The sequence below is a fragment of the Pleuronectes platessa genome, chromosome 20 (assembly GCF_947347685.1).
Source record: "Pleuronectes platessa chromosome 20, fPlePla1.1, whole genome shotgun sequence".
In the NCBI taxonomy this organism is placed as follows: Eukaryota; Metazoa; Chordata; class Actinopteri; order Pleuronectiformes; family Pleuronectidae; genus Pleuronectes; species Pleuronectes platessa.
The window spans coordinates 1,893,930-1,919,679 of record NC_070645.1 but is presented as its reverse complement, the minus strand read 5'-3'; the positions used below and the strand labels follow the sequence as shown (position 1 = coordinate 1,919,679).

The 25,750-nt window shown below is 38.9% G+C and overlaps 1 protein-coding gene across 3 annotated transcripts in view; it reads right to left on the bottom strand.

The window, feature by feature from the left end:
* Positions 1-25,750, bottom strand: part of LOC128425959 (phospholipid phosphatase-related protein type 5) — a 132,800-nt gene that overhangs the window by 60,725 nt on the left and 46,325 nt on the right. For 2 of the 3 annotated variants that reach the window (XR_008333205.1, XM_053412794.1), the window contains one exon: positions 5,238-5,370. Coding sequence is in view for 1 of the 3 variants with exons in the window: in XM_053412794.1 (XP_053268769.1) it covers positions 5,238-5,370 (133 nt within the window). In the remaining 2 variants the exon portion in view is untranslated. Of the gene's footprint in view, positions 1-5,237; positions 5,371-5,710; positions 5,920-25,750 lie in introns of all 3 variants that reach the window. The other variant, XR_008333206.1, reaches the window with a different exon arrangement.

Sequence of the window (25,750 nt, the reverse complement as noted above, 5' to 3'; positions counted from 1 at the left end):
CAGGCCTCCCATGTGCTATTTTGTAATGAACTGAGCCTTTAATCTTGAGCTCAGTAAAGCCTGACCTTGAAGTTTTTACTCTTTTTTTAATCTTGTTTAAGCAGCGGTAGCATTACACTGACTGCGACAAAGCTGACATTGAAATTCACCATACACACAGAGGCAGAGGGATGCTCTTTGTTGCCAAATTAATTTCAAACCAAAATGGTGGACTCATCAAAGTAAGTGATTAAATTGTGAAGATATTGTTAACATACACTTTTACTCAGAATGTTAAAAACAAACAGTAAGGTAAATAAATACAATTTTAAGAAAAATTGCTTGGTGTGTGCTAGTTTCATCTCTATTGCTGGACTGTTTGGTTGGTTTATCTATCTGTCAGTCTGAGCCAACTGTGGTAATTGCCCCAAGTTAAGAAAGAAAACAATAGTGTGTGGGGTCAACAACAATAAGAGTGGAGACAACGATTAATGCAGAGAAGAGAGAAACAAAGAGCCAAAGATGGTGTCACTAGACGAGAGGACGCCTTTGCTGACTGGAGAGGACCCTGTTCTGGCAAATTTTGCCGGGGACTTCATAGTTGGTGACTGGTTTATCGTCATCGTTGATTCATACTTCTTCTCCAGGACCAGGACTATTGCAGAATAAGATTCAAACATGCCAAAGCAACACACAGATCTGCATTATTTTTGTTTCGGTGTTAGCCCACGTTTGTGTTGATACTAAACTAAACATTTGTTTTGAGTTTGCTATTGTAGAAAGAAATGTTAAGGGAGTGAGAATTAAGGTTATTACTTGCTTTGCTAATTTTGGTAATGGTCATTTAGTTTATTCTTTTTTCCTAAAAGATTGTTTTCTATATATAAGGGGGCTAATTTGAGTTTTTAGATTTTTGCTGTTTTCAACATTGAAACTAATTAAACTGATACAGCATTTTATGCATAAATGTTGTGCGAGGTCAGTGAGAGAGGTTAGGGACTAGACACAGGAGTCGTAATTAAACATATACTGCACTGATTCATAACGCTAGTTAGACTAAAAGAGGCTCAAGCCTTTTGGAAGAAATCTTTGCGGAAATATTCTCTACCTCACTCCCTGGATTGTCTCTGACTTTTAATTATATATCCCTGCTAGAAAGTTGAGCGTCTACATAGATGCATCCATACTTGGCTCAAAGGCTTTTAAATTTATTCAAAGGGTTTCAAAGACATTTAAATGAATGTAAAAACCATGTTTTCTGTCTCTTCATCACATCTCAACCAAATTCTGAGCCTATCGGACATTTTAGAAAGATGTAAGTGCAGGCCTACTTCAAGTTTTTAAAATCCTCATTTTCTGCATCTTACACTTTTTCAGGTTTAAGGGATCAGCCCTGAATAAACAAACATTAGGTTTACAATGAATCCCTTAGGTTGCCTCATTCCATCAGTCTTCTGCTGTACAGGGGGAGCAGGCAGGTTCAATATATATTTGCCCGCAGTTCAAGCCCTGCAGAGTCCTGTAGTCCTGTTACTGTAATGCTGTACGATCCTCTGGCTCCAAGACCTTTGCAATAATGCTCTCTGATCCCACACACACACAAATCCCTCCGCACATAAGTCAAATTAACTCAGGAAGCCTGGCCCCAAGGCTCTGAGAGAAGCATGCAAGTATCAGCCTCAGAAAGGAGCTTGGCAACACAAGGAGAACCGATTGCTCAACATAGCGCAGCAGAGTAGCTGCTGTATTAATTCATCTGCTTACTGTGCCAACAAGCCTGCCAGAAGTAGTTATCAATAGCCATGGATCAAACACACCATAAAACACACAGGCAGACATACTGTATGTAATTGGATTTCCGGATTGTTTATGTTAAATAGCGCTATGTAATTTGGCATAACCACTGTTGCTAATGCTGCTGTAGAGAGGCACTGACAGCTCACCACAGACCCATTAGCTGAAGTTCGTAAAGAGAGGCAAATCCTGCATCTCTTATGCAGTTTGCTTCAGTGAGCTGGGAGCTTTGATTTGAGACAGGAGCACTTCTCTGCATCACCTCCCCAAACATTAAAAAGACAACTGGCTGCATGTCTAAAATAGAGATTTGCAGAACAAATTCCTGGTGCCTCGGATGCGGTATGACATCAGCGCCTAGTGCAAAAATACTTTTATAGGAAATTTTATGAGTATGGTTCACTCCATCATTCTTGACATTTTACTCACCAACATAATTGCTCAGTTTAGCACCATCACAACGACAACATTCAATATTTCATGAAACATGAGCAGACAGGTTATATACAAACCATTGAACCTTTGGCACCAATAATGAAGCTAATGATTCCCCATTGCACAGTAAGATTGCATGTGTCTTGCTGTGACGGTAACCTGAGGGTTTAAGATACAAACCATGTAACCTGTTATTAGTCAGGTTGCACCTTTCCTCTTTTACATAACTTCCCTTTGCTTGAGCATAAACAGGTCCAAAGAGAAAGAAGCAGGTAAGAGACAGAAGCCGCATACATACATACAGTATGTGTCCTGAATAACCCGGGATTAAGTTAAAACAATCATTGGAGCCCAGCCACCTTCAGGAAGAAACTCACTTTGGCCTCATCAATCTCATTCTTTCACTAACTATACACTTACATCGACCACATGGATGAACTGAAATGTAAAGTGAAATAATAAGGATGGCAATTCCACAACAAATAAAATGTCTCACTCTACTCTATGTGACTCTGACTATCCTTTTCTTTAATTATTGTTTTCCAGCAGCAGGAAAGGTGGGATTATGAATTTCCTTTAAGGATGGTCAATAAAGGTAATTTACTGTGGTTATCTATCACTGTTGAAGAAATAAAGATACAAATAAAACAGGTTAAGGTGTCTATCTTCCTTCCTTCTGCTTTGCAGGAAAAACTGGAAGACTCTTTAAAACTGACATCAATTACCGCTGAGACGTAAGCCTTATTCAGATGTAACAGTGTGCCAGTGTTTAATACATGATAGCCAATTCCAGTCTCTTAGGGATGTAAGGAGCTTTAGTCTGGAATGAGAGGCCTGCGAACGTTAACGAGTAGTGGGAATGACATGCTGGATGTGTAAATGTGAGGGTAAGGCAAGGCCACCAAGTGGATTACCCCTTAGGGATCTAGGTAATAATCCTCTTCCACAGCTTTATCTGCTGCGCTCACTTCAGGATAAGAGAGGAAGAGGAGAAGCTGATATTGTCGTATAGGGTCTGACACACTGAGAGGCTGTGTGTGTTTATTATGCTGTTGTACCTGCTGGACAATCACCAAGCACACAAATGTGCCTGCATTGTGCATACGTAAATGTTTGTGTAAAAACCGCTATGGTTTCTCTTATATTGACAGGTGTAGACAGGCACGTGCACAGACATTTTGGGGGGCAGGTGTTCAAACCCCCCAAAAAAGGGCACCCATCGCCAAAATTATTTATGAATTTAAAATAATAATAAATAAATAAAGTAGGATATTTTCAACTTATATATTTATTTTTGTTAACAAACTAACTCAAATTGTGCGCTTGTGAGCGACGCGGAGCCTGTTGGGTCGAAATTCTTACAAGAACTCAAATAAATGCCCCGTCAGATATCAAAACACATTAGGGGGGAATTGATGACAGAGAGTAATTTTTATTCTTAAATATTGATGAATGAAGAAAAAATTGGGCTCCTGCAGAAGGGCACTTACTCATCCAGGGCAAAAGGGCAAGTGCTTGAGCACCACTAGGGGTATATCTGTGCACGTGCCTGGGTGTAGATCATATACTGTATATAAAGATGTACACTAGGAAGTGAAGTCAAGGGGTCTCACTCGCCCCTGGTGGCTACCTGTGGTATCGGACATAAACCCTGCCCCTTCCGTGTCTTTGGATGGTTAATGGACCAAACGAAGAAGTAAACATACACGTCAGATGAATTTTCCCCAAAGATGTTTTATGTCATTTTCGTTAGATTTGATTATACTAATGTATGTTCAAATGTTACATTTATCAGGCAGATTTGGGTTTTATTTGTAATTTGATGCTCTAAAACGGTGTGAAGTGTCATGATTGACACCTGAGACTGACACAACTTAGTGCACGTATCAGACGCCCATTGCTAGCAAAGCTCCATCCCTGATGACTACTGAGCAGAATCTGGCTTCAAAAGATGTCTTCGGCACAAGATGGCAGTGTATGTATCTGGAATAATTTAGCTTAATTCTAGATCTTAGGAAGAATATGCTTGCTAAGTAAAATAATGGACATTTATGGACTTTTTAAACTATTGCCATAGAAAATAAAATAGCAGCAACATGAACATCACCATCATATTCATTTTTTGTTTAAAGTATTATTCAGCGGAACACCTTAATATTGCTTATCTGAATTTGATGAATAGCAGTTCACTTGAAAAGGTGTGGGTTCAAGAGACTGAATGATTAACATAACGGATTACACTAAATTGCATTATAAGGATTCCCGTGTTTCCCAATTAGTGAGCAGATTTAATTCACAAAAATGTCAACCCAATTAAAAAGCAATGCTAAAAGTCAGCATTTTGGAAAACAGCGGATAACCTCATCACATTTTAACAATGTCAGTGACATAAGCTGTGCCACTATATAACTGAACTATGACAGTGATAGAGAAAAAATAAGACAAAATGTGTTGTGAAAGCAAACTGGTCTGTGACTTATATGGGAGGTGGTCAGGAAAATGTGAGGAAAATAATTCTAAATAAGAGACAAGATGTGCAAGCAAATAAAGAACACGTTTTTTATTAAAACTAAGAGCAGTTCAGTTGCAGTAATGCAAAAAATCCGGAACACAGTAAATAAAGTGTGAAATAATGAGAAGTTAAGGTAATATATGGTAGCAAAGTGAATAAATTATCCAAAAAGGATTTAAGGCCTTAGAAATAACCCCCCTTCACAATAGAACACAATTATCTGCTGCCTTTCAGGAAATGATGCATATCTGCTTACTGGTCTGATCAGCAACACGGTCAGCCTCCATGATAACTAAGCAAGTAAGGTCATGAATAACCTGCAAGACCGGGGAGGAAAACCAGTCTGAGAAACATTGGAAATTGTTCTCATCCCACGTAGGTGGTTGAGTGTTTCTTCTGTGTGTGTAGACATTCACAAAAATGCTTCAGTTAAACTCAACTATGTGTCCAAAAACAGTGAAAACAAAACAGATGCAGTTTGCAGTAATCATAAACAATACAGCATCCTGAGACTTACCGAGAAAGCGGAAGGTCCTGCGCACTAGTGGGTTGAGGTAACAGCAGTCCCCTGTGGCTACCGTCTTCTCTGAGCGATCAAACTCTTTGGATGTGTACTGGACCAGGAACAGCACTGTCTCTGTTATTGTGATCTGGTAGGAACAAGGGCCAGAGACACAGGGGAAGAATTCAGATGGGCTTTGTTTCTCACACTCTGTAACACAGCTTAGAGCTTGAGTGACTTGTTTTGTCAGCAGACTGTAACAGAACTGACGATAATTAAATTTGTGTGCTTTATTAAATTAATATGTGAGTAAGATTTATTCTTGTGTCATTCATGACAATTTTAACCTAATTTTCTTTTAGCTGCAACACTGCTGGTAGCACAGGTAGAAATAATTTTAAATGACATAAAAGCATAATACAAATTGATAAGTGGTCTTACTTAACATCTCAATTAAAAAAGTACACGGTTTAGCACTTCAATAATACCTTGTTGAGCACAATGGAATGGCTTTGACATCGCTCTTAGCCACCAAGGAAAACAATTATATGAAGAAGACAAGAGAGGTCACAAGAGCTGAGGAGCTGCAACTGTCCAATAATGAAGGTCACTGATGATAACAGATCCTCAGGGAAGGCCAAAGGGATTCTCCATTTTCTGACCCCTCTTGCTCTCTTATGATCCAAACTCTGAATTCCTGCAACAGTGATACAATTGTCTAAGAAGACCAAATTGTCAGAAGTTGGTGCTTTTATACATTATAATTGTATCTACATCAAGTTAGGTGTGCAGCATAAATTAGCATGGTGATATACAGAGCTACGAAGTGTTCCACAAAAACTAAGGGTTAAACCGGAAGTTACCTAGACGGGCGGTCTACTTATATCCAACAGCCCTGGGATGCCCTGATCACAACTTGTGAGGAAACAAATAACAAATTCTACACATAAGTATCTGTATAATTTCCCTTTAACAAATCAACAGGCCTACAAATGATTATATTTTTTTTTTCTTTCGTGGAATTACAGCCTAAGGTGAAGCACTCAAGAAGCTTTGCTTCAGAGAGCAAGACCCATGAAAGCTCATGGATGTTGTACATTTGTAACACTGTTTTAAATTCACTCCATTTGTTCAAATTTGTTCAAACAACATCCATCTAGCTTAACTGTGATTATGGACTCAAAACAGAACATAGCAGAAGATAATCTTGAGTATGTTAAATTAACCCGTTTTGGACCACCGACTACTGCCAAACTTCTACTGCTAACGTAAAGTGAGACAACTTTTCCTAACTTTATCAGCCTTCTGGCACAAAGCTAACATGCTGAACTGACTGGAGTCGGCTATGGAGATAGGGCGTTCACAAAGGATCCAAATCAGAGTGGGATCCTTTAAGCTGTTAAAATTGAGACCGCCTCGCACACATTTCACACTCTCTGATGCCACATGTGCATTTTCTAACACTGTGAAATACGAAACCATAACTGATAATGTTGCTGCATGAAAAGAGGACATTGACAGCACACAGCAGACAACAGATATTCAGTCTGGGGTGAGATACATTCTCGTTAGGGATGGGCGTTCGATTAAATTGTCTTCGTCGATCGTCGGGAGAGTTAATGACGAATTTTCGATTAATCATTAATATTTTCAAGTTCAAAATTCACTATTTATAAGCTACATTAAAATGCAGTGGAAAAAAAAGCATGTTTCCTCATTGAGATCTTTATTACAAGATGAAAAAAAATATGCGCTGCCGTAATCTTAAGCAGCGGAGCCGACAGCTAGAAGCCGGTGCTACTAAACACAACTGACCCTTGTTTTTTTTCCCTCCAAAATAAAATAATAATAATTAAAAAAAACATAATGTTAACAACAACTGCAAATATATAATACTCAGGTCTGACAGGTTTTGCCAAATGTAACTCAAAACTATCAAACAAGGTACCGAGTCGAGAAAGCTTCATAAAAATAACCAGTAACTCACATACAACTTCAGCACCAGCCTACGGATTTGTGTTGAGAAAGATGAGCATGTTAACATTCTCTGGGGTCAGACACGAACGCAGCCTGGTGACCGTCAGTCCAGCCGCAGAAAAACCCGCTCTGAGGGGACTGACGTCGCCGTGATACACAGGTAGCTCTGTGCTAACTTGGCTAGCCTGGCCGCGGCTCCGGTGTTTGCGCTCCCCTCGTCCGTGTCAGACAACGCAGGCTCCTTGTCTCCCCCAGCCTCTGGGATAGCTTCGCAGTGTTGGCAGTGAACCAATTCATTCTTTAACTCAAAATGGTCCCATGCAACACTTCGCCGTGACCTCTTCATGTTTACTTTGGAAATGGAACTACACGGTAACTTGCAGCCAGTCGCAGGTAACTGAGTAGGACTGTGGCGTTTTTTTCAAACACTGCCCCCCGTGGTCAAATGTGTAATTAGCGAATTTCTCGATGAAAAAATTATTTCATCGACGAAATTCTTAATGATCAATTAATCGATCGTCGATTAATTATGCCCATCCCTAATTCTCTTATACTCTGTAATATTATCACTAATGACCAGAGAATCAGAGGTTCCTTTGCAGCAGGTTCCCTTCTTCTCCACTTACATTGTGCACACACACATGATCCGGGTATGATGTGTGAGTCAGATACTATGGTTACATGGATGCTCTGTGTCTCTGTTGCTCTGAAACTTTCGTATGATTCTTAAGAACAGGTTATTGGGTTAGGACGCCTTTGCAAAATCAAAAATGTATCAGCATCTTAGGACTGAATCCATTCTTGGATTTCATGACAGCCTCTATCCAACATCTCTTAAATCTTAAACGAGATCCTGTTTTATCCTTTTCTGCCCACGATCTTTGGAAAAGTCACCCATTCCACATTAATTATTGTCACACTATCGACAATTAAAAATCTAATTTAAGGTTCTACCTTTTTATCCTTGCTTTTCATTTAGAATGATTCTGTTATTGTCATTTTTTTTCATTACCTCCAGGTTATGTCTTTATCCCTGTCCATTGCAGGAAGAATGGAAAAGGGAACAAGTAATCCATTTAATAGGATTTTTTCCCCCCACTTTTACATTATGAGATTCTTTGAGGTTTTTACCAGCAATGCGTTGATCTTGATGGAAAAAAAACAAACATGATATTGTATTATATTGTGCAGTGTGATTGGATTTAATAACCCTACAAGGAACTTTTATTTTTATTTTGGTGCCTCTGAGGACAAAAGCTGTAGTGTTTCTACTGTCTCCCGTCGTAAAAACCTTGGTCTAGCCAGCATGTGCACTTGTTTTGGAAGAAGTGAAAGGATGCAGGATGCATAACAATGAGGTCATGTATCTTTTTGTTACTATATGATTGTTATTGTTAATTTTTCTAGGAAATTCAAATTGTTTTGACTTTTGAGCCTGAGCAGTTTGAGATCTGCTTGATTGCAGTCCACTGCTACGATAGTCACTGGGTGAGTCGTCAGCTGTTTGTTGATGACGTCATGCAGCTTTTCAAGAGCTACCTGAGCCTTAGCTTGTGGGACTCCATAGTGCCATAATTGTTGTTATGGTGAATTTCCTTGACAGGAAGAACGGTCTGCTCTTACTGTGAGGAGCTCTAGGTCGGGGCATCAGTGTTTGTAAACATTGTCCATGGCTGTGCACCAGCTGTTGTTCTATAAATGTACTGACTGGAGTTGACTAACTCATCTAGACTAGTGCAGGTGTTGGGTTCTTAACCCTGAATTAGCTGGAATAGCCTATGTGTACTAAACTGGGCTCCTATCAGAGAGCACTTATAGTCACCAGGTGGAGTTCAACTTCTTTTAGTTTCTGAGCAAAGAAATAGCCAATTAATTTGGCTAGTCTCTTAATTCCAATGCTGAAACTGCAAAATAGTGTAAACTTTCTGGATATCTGAAATCAGGACATCAATCTCCAAACTCAGAAAATTCTTCTTTTTACCCTTTCATGCCATTTTCATGAATGTGTAATGATCATCTGCCTTCCCTAATTTACCAAATTGAAGAATGTACTGAAAGAATTTTTTTGGGAAATCTTGCCATATGAAAAGATGTGTAACAAGGTGAACAGGGAAGAACTGAACAGGGAAGAAGTCGGTCTTCTGTTCAGGGGGGATACTGCAAGTTTCAATATGTGGGACTACAACCAAGGAATCTTGCATTTGGGTGCGGATTATAACAAATTGGATTACTTCCACAGGATTACCAGATCGTGGGTCACTAATGCCGACTGGACTGCGGTGAGACTTTTTCCCCTGTAAATATTATTTCACCTTAGTTTGGTAAATCATTCACTGCACTACTTTGTTTATAAATGTTGTTTGTGTACTTTCTGTTAACCCGTGGAACTATTGTGCTTTTTTTGAGACCTGTTTTGTTTTCAATAAAAGTATTGCTGCCCGACCTTAGTGTTAAAGTGCTGACCGGATAGGGTTTGATTTAATGTGCTTGGGCCTTATTATAGAGTGTTAACCTATGAAACTGTGTTTTTTCGTTTGGCTAATTTTACCTTAGTCACTGTGAGGCAAACCCAGAGGTTTCTTCCATACTTTATGATTTTCTAACAATTTTTTGTTACCAGGTATCAGACATTGACTCAACAGGAGTCAGATCCACCCGCACCTATAAATTTAGCGTATGTACATTCCCCCTAGTTTTTTTAAATAAGGTGATTTGTTACAAATGAACACTCTGACATGGGGCAGCAAGTTCAGCATTATTTTGTATTTATGGGGTGTTAATTGTGCAAATTTTCTATCCTATACCATTTATTATTGTTTATCCACATCACTTGCACGCCTTTCAAAAGATCAATTACTGGATCTGATATTTCATGTTTAGGTGAACAATACGAACAAAGTAAGAGAAATTCCGGATAAGAATATAACACATATCGACAAATCACAGTTTGTCTGATAGGGCTTAACAAGGTGCGACATCCATTGCCCTTTTTTTTGTCGTTAAAGACAAACAACAAAAATAACTATAAACAGGGGAAAAACACGTAGAAATCTCAGAGAGAGCCAACTGTGATACCTCTCTCCCAGGACGGACAATAGATGTCGTGTGTAACTGATAACCAGTGTTGTGCATGAACGAGTTCAAAAGAACGGGATCATTGAACATGTTCGTTTTTATGAGAATGATGAACTAAACGCAACTCAATGAAAAATAATGAATTTGAACGGTGAACACGTTCATATTATCTGAGGTCTAGCTAAAACGTCAGGGAATGTTTTCTTTCTCCTGAGGAGAGATGCTGTCTAACGCCGGGTTTTCACCGGACGCCGAAGCCACGTGCTGCACCGTGCTGGGCAGCGCCAAGGAAAGCTAAGCGCCTCCTACCCACCCCCCTGTTAAACCTTTTTGCAGTGCAGAAACCAGAAACCATCAGTGCAGGGCGCAAGGTGCCCTTGGCTCAGCGCGACGCATCGCAGCCGATGGTTTGGGCTCGCAGCGAACGTATCGCGCCAGGAAACAAACCAAAAATAGATTTTTAACGATATTGATGACATTTTTGATATGATATAAATGATCAAATATGAATCACATACTTTGTATTCCACTTCTGTTGTCCTGGAGTTTTAATTTCCTCAATTTTCACAATCACATAATTAAATGTCCCCCTGCCCATCCACTAAGCAGAAATGCGCGTCCGGTGTTAACAGCCGGGCGCCTCACTTTCCACCTTAAAACTATGAATGTGAACTATTCATGTTTACTTGTATGAACTGAACTTTGAACTAGTTCATGAGAGGTGTGAACGTGCACAACACTGCTTATAACTTATATTAATCCTGTACAAAGTTCACCTAACTTTCAGTTCAGGTGGAAGAGCTAAGAACAACTGTACTGAGGTGTATTCATTGATAACAGACTAACTTTTATGTAAGTATGGGAAAAAAGAGGTTGCAATGTTGAGGAGTGACAGATGAAAGCAGTTGAAAAGTTCTTTGACCTGACAACTGACAGCCAATGAAGTGTCCGTTTAGTCGGAGATTAAAGCCATTGACATGTAAGAAGAGTGACAGATAGCTGCAGTTGCACAAATGTCAGTTGAAGTGAGAGCCCTGCTTTCTCCTGTACATGAAGGCCCTCAGAGAAATAAGTAAGCAACCGAATGTGCAACATCTTACTCTAGAGCAGGGGTCTCAAACTCAAATTACCTGGGGGCCACTGGAGGCAGTATCTGGGTGAGGCTGGGCCGCATCACGTATTCCACAAAAAAAACTTTACTAAAAAAATCCAAACTTCTCAAATGTCCTTATTAACAGTTATTTAACTTCAATAGCTTCATCTGAACATGAATAGAATATTGAAGAACATGAACGGTTCTTCTGAACATCCTTTCTCTTGCCTACTTCTTGCTGCCAGATCCGGTACCTCTCGTATAAAAAAAAAAGTATTATATTAATATGAATATTAAAAAAAGTTTTTAAAGAAATAATTAAAATAAAATATAACAATATAATTTAATCAATAGAAAATTACAGAGCCCCTGTTGACATCGGTGGATAAATTACTAATTTGTGGCCACGCAATAACAAGATAATCTAATAAATTATATATAAAGCTTTCAACAGCATCACAATTTCATAAAATAATAACAAATGTAGACTTCTAAGATGAACCAAAATAATTATGCACATCGTCATGTACAGTCTGTGGCTCGGTGCGTAAATGTCACCACCAGAGGATGAGGGAATTTAAATCATTAAAATTCATCCACAAAATAATAATGTAAAACAGCCCAGACTGTAAAATGTAGATATTAGCTCAATGGTGTGTTATAAACTGCTGCGGTTTAGAATAATCCGTCTGCGTAAAGAAGCTCCCAAAACCTCACAGCGCCACAACCTTCCGGCTCTCTCTCGCACTCACTCTCACACACACGACCCCGCCACCCATGTCACTCACATGCATGCTGCACTCACTGGACAGGCACAGAGTAGGAAACCAGAACATCATAACATTGTCCCACACAGAAGATACCAGCGGGGTTGCTACAATATAAAACTTGCGGGCTGCACTAACGTTAAACTTTCATATTAAGGTGGGGGCCACAAAACATCGTCCCGAGGGCCGCAATTGGCCCGCGGGCCGCAAGTTTGAGACCCCTGCTCTAGAGTTAACCTTCCCAAATCTTCTTTATTGATAACATTTGATTGGTTGCTGTATTTTAAAGATTAAAACGGGAGATCGTTAAAGAGCATTTAATCCATCTAATAACTCCAGAAATATCTGTCCGTCTGTCTATCTGGCATGTTCAAAATTGATTATTTATTTCCGACATGACATGAAAAATGAGTCATTTTTCCCTGCACAATAACATTTGCATCACTAACAATATTTTAAATGAGATGTGATGGTGTCCCTGCTCCCTTGCTGAGATTGTGATATATGTACAAAACAGTTGAACTCCTGACCTTGTGTAGTGTAAATGTTTCCACTTGGCAGAACACCGAGATGCACCAAGACTTGTCACAGAGTGCCGCTTAGCGTACCCAAGAATGCATGTGATTGTGCAAGCGCGCATGGCGATGTACAATGGGTACTGAGGCCTGGAGTTGCAACCTACAGAGCTGCCACATATTTAGGCAGTGCAGCATTGATTCATGTGGGTCAACTGGTAAAGCTGATCAGCTGATGAACAGCCTATTTGAGTTAAATTGTTGTTTTCAATAAATTGCCTGCTCACAACTTTTGGTCTCTTGTTCCCATTTCTTCTTTTTGCATTTTGAAGCTCTACTTAGAACCTTCCTAAGATCCAACAGTGCAAAATGCAAATTCATGCAATTTTTTAACTGGTCTTAAGATTTTGATCAGGAGTGTATGTATATACAGTAATACAAGGGAAAAGGTCATCATTTTTGATGATTCAATAAAATACTATGGTTAAGTCAACTAACAGTTACAATCACTGCAGTAGAAGTCAGTTGTATATGAGATAAGATTCGAGAATTCCATTAACTAAATACTAAGACTCCTAAGAAATCCTAGTTGAGGAAATATGTTTAATTCTCATCAATGTGTGCCAATAAGGCCAGGCAACAGTAGGCCTACACCCCAATGGGGCAATTTTTTTTCCTTTACTCCTATCAAAATGAAACTTTACACAATGAAAGTACCCATGAAGAGTATGACAAGTTTCTTTGAAAAATGAATTTGAATATGCAAATGAGCTATGTATGAGCTAATATGTCCGAAAAATTAACCCAAATAGGCATGATAAAAGTATACATGAAAAGTAACCTTTTTTGTATTACAAGTTTCTTTTGAACCCTGAAGACTATACTGGCAGGGTTTATACCCCTGGCATGTACTACCAAGCAAGGCAGTTTTCATGTTAGAGGCCAGTCTAAAAGCAGCTTTGCCATAACCCATAGGCAGTGGGATGATTGGATGAAGTTTGGGCCGATGTATTAGTCATACATATGAATGGTGTTTCTGCCTATGCAAATTAGGACATATTCAATAAGTGTAGAGCTCATGTGCATATTCTAATCATTTCAAAAGAAACTTGTAGTACAAAAAAAGTTACTTTTCATGTATACTTTTACCATGTAAAGTTTTATTGTGGTAGGCGTAAAGGAAAAAATTAAGCCTATAGCTCGTTTGCAAATTAAAATTAATTTTCAAAGAAACTTGTCATACAATTTTTTTTTTACTTTTCATGGGTACTTTCATCGTGTAAAGTTTGATTTTGATAGAAGTAAAGGAAAAAAATTGCCCCATTGGGGCGTATTGTTGCCTGGCCTTATTGGCACATATCTCGGACTGATTAGAATTAAACATATATCCTCAACTAGGATTTCTTAGGACTTTTAGTATGTTGTTCTGAACACCTCATAGAAATGATCTATGCTGAAAAAAAATATTTTTGAATTAGTCGGTCATAAAACGCTACTCTACCTGGACTACTAGGGAAGACTGGGAAATGTTGCTGAACCCTCTGAAAGAAAAAAATACATCTTATGAAAAAGTTGGGTATTACTTTGCATTATCTGCTTGTCTATGACATTTAAATATTCCTCTTGACTGGTATTCCAGTCTATTGAGGCCATAACAGCATAGTCTCATCTAGCATGCCTTCAAAGGAAAAGCAGCCCTCAGAATCTAGGTTACTCTAGATAGACTACTGAGCATATAAGCTTTTATAGAAACAGAGACAAAGATAAAGATAAAACTGAGTGTGTTCGAGTTTATCCTGCATAAATAGAAATAGACTGACTTTCAAATAATAGCCTTGTGTTCATTATTGCATGATTGTTAGTTACAATGATACCTAAATCTCTCAAAATTAAGCCTTTGGAGCCACTGGGGAGCTTTTAATCTAAAACATCTATCTAAAATATTATTAAAGATTTATTAAAGCAGTACCAGATGAAGAGACATATATATATATATAGTAAAATGTACTTGAAAACAATACATTTGAGATCTATCTAATATGACCCTTGTTGTCTATGAAGCTGCTGGAAATAAAGGTTACTTTTAGAATTGTGCCGAGGTAAAAATTTACACAGAGTTTAAAGTATGGAATTTTCCTTCCTGTAGCACCCCTTGTTGTAAAATTACAACGTTACCTTTAACCATCCTAAAAAACAATCTGGCTTTTTTTTTCTTGTTTTTTTACCACATTTACATAGTCATTGGGTCCTATTGTTCAGTCTCACAATGTTATTGGATCGTACATTTGTTTATAAGTCACGCCTTCTGGCCATGAACTCACACAACCTCTCAAGGTTTCCTTCGAACAACATCTATTGGTTTCATTGGACTGGATTCATCAGATGCATGTAAGTAAAATGTCTTTTATATTTTTTTTGGTTGTTATTATAATGTCTAGAGCATGTACATATGTAGTTAGTGTGGAATAGATGCATCAAATTTCTTTTAGAGCTTATTATATAAATGTTGCAATTATACAACACTGGGTGAATGTGGTAGTCAAAATAGCTGGCTTGTTGCAGTGGGCTCAAACAGGTTGTGTTCCCTCCACTACACCACTGCCTGAAACAGAGTATTTTCTTCATACATGGATAGTATACATTCTACCCTTGTGTTGTGTTCTGGTCAAATTTGACTGATTTAAAAGTTTTATCTGTAAAAAATGTAGTTAATTTGATCAGCCTGACCTAAAATTCCATGACTTTGTCCATGGAACAATTCAGTTCTGGGGACAGGAATGTTCCTGAATGTGGGGTGTGGATGTAAGTGGGGGGATGCATGTTTTCCTTTTAGTATGATAATTAGAGCCATTAAACCATTTACATTTACATTTACATTTAGGGAATTTAACAGACGCTTTTGTCCAAAGCGACTTACCAGGCAGACAGTATTGTCTGCATGGAAAACATTTCTACCCTGAGCACTTGGTCCACCACCCTATCTATTCCTTCAGGTTATGTACTACAATATATAAAACATATATTCATGTTAATTAATTGATATTTTATTTTCAGAATGCCACCAGCAAGGAGAGAGCCGCGATACACGGTGCAGGATGTTATTGACCTGGTCCAAAATGGAGAAATGCCTGCAGGTGGTACCAGAAGAGCACAACTCTGTGGATGAGATGATGATTCCTTTCAAGGGGAAATTCAGCAGCATCAAGCAATATATGCGAGGCAAGCCAAACCCATGGGGATTCAAAGTGTGGGTGAGAACTGGAATCTCTGGCATGATGTGTGACTTCGATGTCTACCAAGGCAGTGTCAACGTAATACGAGCCAAATCTGAACTTGGATTGTCAGGTGAGGTTGTGATGAAACTTGCTTCCACACTTCCAGAGGGTCAGAACTACAAACTGTATGCAGACAACTACTTCACCTGTGTTCCATTATTAGTGAAGCTCCTTGATCGGGGAATTCATTACGTGGGAACAGCCAGGCAGGTGCGCCTACCCAACTGTAACCTTGAAGACGAGAAGAGCTTGAAGAAAAAGGGGAGAGGAAGCTATGACGTCAGAGTGGAGGGGAATCACAACATCTGTGCTGTCAAATGGTATGACAGCAGGGCCGTCACACTTGTGTCATCCTTTGCTGGACCTGAACCTGTGCAGAAGATTCAACGCTGGGACAAAGCCAACAAAACCTTCATTGAAGTTGAGAGGCCTTACATTGTTGGTGCCTACAACAAGTACATGGGAGGTGTGGATTTGTTGGACTCATTTACAGCCAAATATAAGTTCCCCATCAAATCCCGTCGCTGGTACATGTACATCTTCTGGCACACCATCATCCTCGCTGTGATCAATGCCTGGCTGCTCTACAAGCGGGACTGTAAAGCGCTCAAGGTGTCTAGCAAAGAGACAATGAACAGGAGACAGTTTCAGGCACAGCTAGCATCCTCTTTTATCCTGGTAAACGCAACACTTCAAACTCCAAAGAGAGGACGGCCATCTTCAGGCAAAGGGAGCCCAGCAACACAGTCAGTGACATCAGGAAGCCCTCTGAATGCTCAGAAGAGGCCATCCAAGAGATGTGCAAACTTCCCATTGGATGTACGCAAGGACCTAGTTGGTCATTTCCCAAGGAAGACAGGGAGAGGACGCTGCAGACAGTGCAATAAAGGATACACCAACACGCAATGCAGAAAGTGTGATGTTCGCCTTTGCTTTTTAGACAACAGGGACTGTTTTTGGGACTTTCACCACCAATGAAAGTCTTCATGACCAATGTCATAAAAAGAAAAAAAGAGGGAAAAAACGCGCTATTTAAGAGTTTTATCTTGTTTAATATTTTTAATAATTTTAATAAATGACTTCATAAAAATATGACTAATGTGTGATTATTATTAATGTTATATACCGTTATGGGGCTAAGTAAGCAATCAACCCTGCAAATGAACCCTTAGTTGTTCTGAATTGTTCACAGAACGTGAGTACAAATACAGAAATCCTGCTCCCAACTAAGCCCAATGTTGCAATATTACAACATTTCTCTAAAAACGTAAATAAACTTTATTTTTTTTAAAAATCTTTCATTTCTGCATCAAAGGCCTCATACAACATGATCTGAAAGGTCAAATAATTTTTTTTGTTGGTTTTTCTATATTTGGGTCTTACAGGGTTTTTAAGGGGAAACAATTCATACAGAATGATGGCAATTGCTATGAGCTTATAATGTGACTGTTTAAAGATAAACATTTAAGCGTGTCAGAGATCACAGATGAGGGATGGCCTGCCCCAGGACGCAGAATCTAGTCTAGTAATCAGAAGGGTCCTGTTTGAACACTGGACCTCCAGAGAGCGAGCCGAAGTGTCCTTGAGCAATACACTTAACAGCTCCAGATGCCATATCGTCAGTGTGTGAATGGGTAAATGAGAAGTACGTGGTTAAGAGCTTTGAGTACTCAACAGAAAAGGGATGTAATGGAAAATTCCACTGACCAGTGTCTAAGGTATTGGAAATCCCCTGACTAGGTGTCTCACTGCTGTGATACTGTCTACCTGACAGGATGGAACCCTTATTTGGTGATGTTTTTCTTCTAACTGGTACCGGGGACGGACGGACAGAGTAGATAATACATAGATGATGATCTCATGTCTTTCATGTCTTTGATGTCTTCTTTTTTTCATATCATCTCTCATGTAATGCCTCTTTGTATAAGTTCTGGCTTATCGGAACTTGCAGCCAGTTGTTATTGTTATTCCACTTTGAGCACCCGGGCTTGTAAACTCTGCAGAGCTTATTATTATAAAGACTCAAAAGCAACTCCGGTCTGAGAATTTCATTATTTCAAATCTCAAGATGAATTTCCATAACAGGGAAGTGCTATATAAATGCATTTTGTTTACCATACATACATAAATTCTTTCATGTTAAAAGAGGAGATTTAGCATGGAAAATAATCAAATTTAACTTACAGATCATATTTAGCGGAATGGCAGTGTGCATTGTCCTATTGATTAAATCATAATGGTTCAGACAAAATAAGCTGATATCTGCTAGACTTTTCCAAAGTTTTTAAAGGGGTGGTTTTGACTGTTCAGTTTGTACCTAATGGTAAATGGTCTGTGAATAATATATACACAGACCATTAGGTACAAATTATACTTGAATATCTAATTCCACCAGTCGTCTTAACCTTTTAAATTCAAATCTTTTTCTTTTAAAATTATTATATATTTTTTATAATTTTCTGTGATCATCTCCAATGCTATGTATGCAGTGTTGGAAGGGTTAAAATCATTTTACTGTAGATTACAGAATAACCTTAAATTGTTCCTAAGGTAATGTTATAGCATTACAGCATTACATTTTTTAAGATACAAAAAGATATATAAACAATAACATTCATATCCCATTATCCATTGAGAAAAGAGGCTATTCATTTGAAAAATATCACAAACCTTTTTTGCACTTGTCTTAACTGTAAATGTAACTAAATACACTTCATTACTCGTATTATGCATTCTAAATAATTATGGTATATGTATTTTTCCTAACTCTCACTAACAATGCATGTCAATTTGTTAGGATTTTGCTTTTGTATGCTTTTGTTTATTTGTCTCTCATTCAGGTCCAATAAGAAAAAGATTTTGCACTTTATGAGATGAACTGCAGCATCACCAGCATACAGCTTTGCAACATTAAACTAAACAAAGTATATTCAAACACATGGGGACACTGTGACTTTTTTTGTTACAATGATGTTAGGTGGGACAACATTAGCAGTACCTCAGACAGTTTGTAAACACTTTACAATAGTTTACATCTTTAAAGAGTATTTTGCAATAAAAAACTACCCTGTGGTCTGACAATCCAGCATGGCTGTGAATAGGACACTAAAGGGCAGCTGCTTCACTGGAAGGTCGTTGGTCCGAGTTTGCACATTAAAATGTCATTAGTCAAGACACAGTGTGTGACTGTGCTGATAGCCCATACAGTGTATGAGTGATAAAAAAGTAGAAAGCTGTATGGATGGGTGAACGTGACTGAGTGGAAAGTACTTTGGGTGGTCATTAAGTAAATTTCCATAACAAAGACAAGAAAAGTACAAAATAAATACAGTCCATTTCATATCTGGACTTCCTACCGAGGTACACTGTTTAAAGACAAACTACTATATTTATTTGAAAAAAATCCCAGTGCTGATATCCAGCATATAATATTCTGAGCCAGAAGGGAACAGGACATCTTGTCTCCCCAACATCCTACTCTCCAGTAAACACCCAACCCAACGGTGTTAAACATCCTTTAAAAGGAGCTATCTCATACATCTCAAAGATGGAGTGTCTGACAGCTAGAGTGGCTGATTTCATTAAAATTGGAGTCGCTGCTGATATCTTTTTTGCTTCCCTGAAATAGTAGAAGCATAACAACATGATGTATTGTCGCATCCAAAGCATCTCTATCTGCAACCACTAAGTTTTACATTAATAGTCAATCTGATTAGCATTTTCAAATATGTTAATTACAGACACAAACGTGAGGGGCCACAGTGATGTGACTGGAAAGTCTGATGTGTAACAAACCAAGTAGCACAGCAGATTATGGACTAAGATCACCTTTGCAATTGAAGGGTAAACATTTTTTAATATTGTCCAGGATAAATAAAGACATTTATCTGGACAAATTAATACACTTATCTGTATAGTTTTCAGTTCCTTTGAGCAAACAGCATAAGTGAATTTCCCTTTCTGTCGTTCTATTTATATATGTCTGTGGGCAGTAGAAGACATAACATGAGGAAAAGGGAAAATGTCAAATGCCACTTTTTGGACAAGTCAATTATGGTTTTCTTGTCTTCATTCTTTGAAACAGCTTTCCGCTTAGATAACAACCAAAACTGCCATTTAATATCAAACTGCTCTCTCACATTGTTACATTATATTGATGCCTCTCTACTTCTTTTTAATTTCTCCCATTTGCCAATGAGAAATTAGTGGATACAGCATTTAGTATACTCTGTCCACTTTTAGGTTATCTGGCAACACATCCATAAGTCAGAGAAGGGAGACGATGGAAAATAAAGCTTTTTGAGGTATGATACCTGCCCACATCGAGAGATCACCATAATAGCATACATAGGATCTTGTGTCATAACGTAATTAATATATTGTGCACAGTGGGCTTAGATTAGCTGCAGTGCTTAATTTGATGAAACACACTTTGTTTTCTCTGTAAGCATCTTGTGTTTTGTTTTTAATGTACTTCTAATGCATGTTTCATGTTGTATTGTATCCATGTTTGTATATCTTCCTTTTTAGTTTTCAGAACATTGGGCTTTTAAGACAAAGATCCACCAGACCATGACTGAACAGGATGACATAGCACTGCATTTACCATAGTCCATACTAGCACAGCTGCTGTGCCAAATTGCATGACAATGCCAATGGTTTTTCATTTAGGGATATGATGATTCAAACATGGACTTGTTTCCACTATTACAGTATAACAAACCTTAAAACAAAAAATGATATCATCACTTAACACCAGCCTGATATCAATTTAATAGGTGGCTGACAGGTTCACCAGCCCTATGGTCAGCTTGCACTAAGGTGCCACAACAGACTAGAGATAATTGTCCTCATCAGCACAGTGGTTGTCTACATTATGTTTGTCACTTCAAAAGCTTTATTTAAACATTATGTCTGAATATGACCGTTTGTCCCTTATGGACAAACAACCATTGAAACCATATTTCCAGGATCTCTTTCAATGGCTGGCATTTCTTTTGAGTTCTCATACAGGCAACCAACTCGGAGATCAGGGTTTAACATTCAAGTGTTAAGCAGGTAGCTTGGTGAAAAAGGGGTCAGAATGAATTAATCAACTGATTGACTGGCGAACCACAGAGGAGACACACAGTGTGAACCACACCTGCCCCCTGAGTAAATGGATTGACTGGGAATCCTGGTTCATGAGATTTGGTATTTAAAAGGTGCAACAGAGGTTACACCATGTCGGATAAAAGAGGTTGAGCTCAAGTTCTTGGTGATCCAAATTGTGATTAAATGAAAAGTCTGTCAGTACTGAGATCAGCTGTAATAAACTGCCTCATCAATTGTGTGTTTTGACAAGTGAGAGCTAACATTTTAAGGATTTCCACCACTATGTGTATCTTTCTGAAAGTGGTAAACCTCCTTGGTATAAGTGATGAGCATTATAAAAGACAGCAGTTACATTTGAATGCATACACAAACTGATTTAGCTGAGCCGTTACATTCTGCACATGAGATGCATGTGGAGTATCAACACGGCTGTAGCTCGAAGCTACACAAGGGTCTCTGAGTCTCTCTAGTGTCTCATCTGTGTGATGAAGTGATGTTGCCATGGTGAGGTGCTTTTAACACCCATCACCAAGCAACAATGTCGGCCTGCTAGCAGCTGCCGTTTTCAGTAACCTAGCACCTCTCTGCACTGTGTGAATATGATTGTCTGCCACAGTCACATAGTTTTGAGAAAAGCTAACAACACAATTTACCTCTTACAACATGGAATCAATTGTTACTTGGTCTGACATGATCAATAGCTTATTATGGCTAATGGTAGAAGGCTTAAATAAGAGATGTGAAATCTGTAACACTGCTGGCATCATCTACTGTGATTGTTAAAATAATTTTTTTTTAGTATTGAAACACTGATATTAAATTATTTCCTACAATATGCAAATACTCACATTTTGGCACCTGGTGTATGATATGGAGTACAACTGCTACGCAAGAGCACTGAGTTAGTGAGTAAGATTATTCATATTGCTGATGGTTTACTTACTTTGACTTCTTATTTGGGGTCATGTCCACACTGTCTTATTACATACAATCCAAAAGCTTTTGACAGAACCAAGACCAAGACTGTCCAGCTACAGAGTTAGTTTGGTAGAGCAGATCAAAATCCATCCTCAATGTTTCTTTAACATCTAAACAGTCATATGATCAAGCTCTACAATGGATTTTCTACTTCTTGATGTCTTAAATTCAAAAAGTGGCATGATCTGGACTTTAAGGCACCATTAACTGCACTGACAGCTGAATAATGAAAGTGAATGAGAAATTTAGTAGTGTTATGTAATGAGTCATCGATTTCAGGTTTAAAGGAACTAGTGCAACACTGATTTTTAATGAACTAGAATTATGGCCCTGTGGTGCAGTGCAGTTTCTGTGTGCATATTTTTTACATATTTTTTTCCCAGAATTATATAAGGCCACCATGACCTGGGGGCTGTCACATGTAAATAGAAAAACTGTGATCTTTAAAAATGCAAATAAGGATTGAAAAACTAACCCTAACCCTTCTTGTAAAAGGTACTAACTCCCTTTTAAGAAAGTCTCTCATATGAAAAACATCTGGCTTAGTATAACTATATATTATTATTATTACTTATATTAGTAAGTATGCTATAATGAGTGCAATCAAACAAAGTTCAGGCTACATCTGATAATCCATTGTTAACATTGCATGTCTGTCAACTCATCCAAGATAATCGTTTAGAATGGAGAGAGTGGCACCACTGTACAATTCGAAGAGAAGTCTTTCTGCTGACACCAAAACACTATGCTTCACATATAGCATATCAGAAAAACATTTGTCCTCCCAAATTACTGGCAAACTCAGCCCCATATTCACATATCCCTGGCATACTGTGTTGTTTGCTCTGCTGAAATTGCCTCATAATTTGGACTTCAATTGTCCTATTGTTGTTATTAAGCTTTTGGCGTATTCCATTAAAAACGTTCAAATGAAAAACACCATTTTACATCACTTTCATTTAGCTGATGCTTTTCTTCCAAAGCGACTTACAATAAGTGCATTCAACTGTGAGGATACAAACCCAGAACAGCAAGAATCATGTTAGTACATTAACTTGAAGATGCAACGTCAGTCGTCAACATCATCACGTTAGAGGCTTTGTCCAATCACAGCCTCATGAATCAAGCATCTGTCTACCGCAAACAAGAGACTCCTGGTTGCTATTTAGAGGGGGTCAATGAATTACCCCTAGCTTTGGTATAAAAAAACGTGTCAACTAGTGCCTAGTCAGCACCACACTGTTACCCTGGAGGAAAAGCTGACTGCGTTGGTAAGATAAGCTACAGTGTGGACGAGTCGAAGCAGAAAAGACGGGCGCAAAATCTCAAAATTACGGAAAGAGCATTTTTCAGTTACATCTGCTAATTGTACAGATTGTGTATACAGCTGATGACAGATGGCAGATAACATGGATCCATCCTTCCACAGCCAGGAGCTCACCGACCTGTGTGCCACACTTCAAATAAGACTGGAAGCTACACTGGATCTCACAGCTACACACCACAGACGTCTACACACTGCGGCAAATTCGTACAGAATGTCGGCAAAGAGACATTTCAAGCTTCACCTGATTAGTTTTTCACTGGCTAGGCCAGTTGTGTTGTTACACTATTTGTGCTGTATGTACATAAAGCTTTGACTCAACATGTACCTTATAAATGTTTTTTTCTCCTACAATATATACAACATATACCATCAAGCATCACATGAATATATGTATAGTCTTCAGTAACTGCAGTGCTTTTGGTATAGGCTTACAAATAATGTATTAGTAATAAATGTCTTAATTATATTTTTGGTTATCATTATTATTATTATTATCGTGTGGGAGGGGTTTACCCACGTGTGTATTATAATGACACAGGTTGACCAATAGCAACAGATCTACCAGCCAATAACATATGACTTTTCTTTTCAAAGGTCTGTGGTTTCATCCAATGGTGAAGTGAGATAAGTTCACGCCAGGGGTTTCACTGCGACTCATATGCTAATTAGATCACAGCATCGCTCTCCTTCTCCACCCCCCCACCCCACCCCCTCTCCTGGCTCTCTTTCTCTCACTGTGGAGCTACTCCCACACCAAGTCAAGATGACAGAGCCAGAGCGACCCGTGTCGCTTATTTACTCTACTTTTTCTGAAAAACTGTTAATTCCTGTCACTCTCCATCTCCACCCGTCTCCCCTAGGCCCTCATTTATTTAATTTCGCACTTATCTGTGTGACAACACTAATCTGTCTTCGTCAGTGCGCGGAGGCAGAGCGTAGCAAACAGGAAGAGATACTGACATTGAACCAATATTTGGGCAAGGCTCTCCTGGTCAGTGTGCCTGCTTCCATATACAGTTTGACCATAAAACTTGATGTCTCAATATCTCTCCATTCACAAGTTAATTGCGCCTGCATTGAGCCGGACGTGATAAAAGAGGCCTCTGAGCACACTGATACAGAACGACTCTGGAGACAGAAGGGGAGCAGAGCATTGTAATCCAGCCACTGACACATCCTTAAAACCTCTGTAGTACATGTAGCTTGTTTTGGACAACCAATGACCAGCTCCCAAACAAATATTTTAAAATGTCCACTGATGATAACCATTTCCAACTCTAAACATGCAGTGCAGAACTTTTGTCTTCAACTTTTTGGGGTGCTACCAGGTTTGAAAGACCACGTGCACTACGGACATGTAATGAACAGTAGATTAATTTAAAGGTGCCTTAGCCTATGAATTTGTGCCAGAACCACATAGCTACCATCACGCAACATTTTTGTTACCCCTTCACGTAGCAGAGTTAGGGGTTCTCGGACAAGATTGCTGAGTTGTAGCTGACCACAGCAGGAAGTAGCCTTTTTAAGTTATCTCAGACAGACCTGAGGCTTTGCCACACCACAAAACACTCTAAATAAACAATTCCACCAATCTAAATAGATGTTTTCTGTCTCTACCTTGGATATGACCCCTGAGGGTATATCGGACCGTCATCATCATGCTTATCAGGCCCGTGCACAGATAGACCCCTAGTGGTGCTCAAGCACTGGCCCTTTTGCCCTGGATGAGAAAAGTGCCCCTCTGCTGGAGCCCAATTTTTTCTTCATTCATCAATATTTAAGAATACAAATTACTCTCTCTGTCATCAATTCCCCCCAAATGTGTTTTGATATCTGACGGGGCATTTATTTGAGTTCTTGTGAGAATTTACCTAACCCTAACCCTAAAATATTATTTGGGACTTCCGGTTTGACGCATGGCAGAGTTGGTCGCAAACCGGGAATACTCTGTTCACATTTGGTCAAAATCCTTCTTAAATCCGTCTAATCACATTAAATTACCGGTTCTAACGCTGATCTTAACCCTGAAGATGAAGAAGACGAATAGAAAAGCAGGCCAAACGGCAGAACAACAAGTTAAGGAGACAAAACAAGCCGACACAGACAAGCTAGCAGTGGAACGACCGGACTCGGAGGCTAGCAACCTGCTAACCCTGACAGATATGGAGAGACTGCTGACGTCCATGGAGGAGCGCATCATAGCAAAACTTTCTGCCCAGCTGTCGGCTGAGAGAGCTATTATCGACCAACACCACGAAACCATTCAACAGCTGGAAACCTCGCATAACGACATGCACACACAAATTGAGAGACTTGAATCCTCTTGTGCAGCGCTATCAAAAGATAACGAAGAGCTGAAGGTTAAACTGGATGATCTAGAAAACCGATCCAGGCGAAACAATATTCACATAATAGGACTGCCTGGAA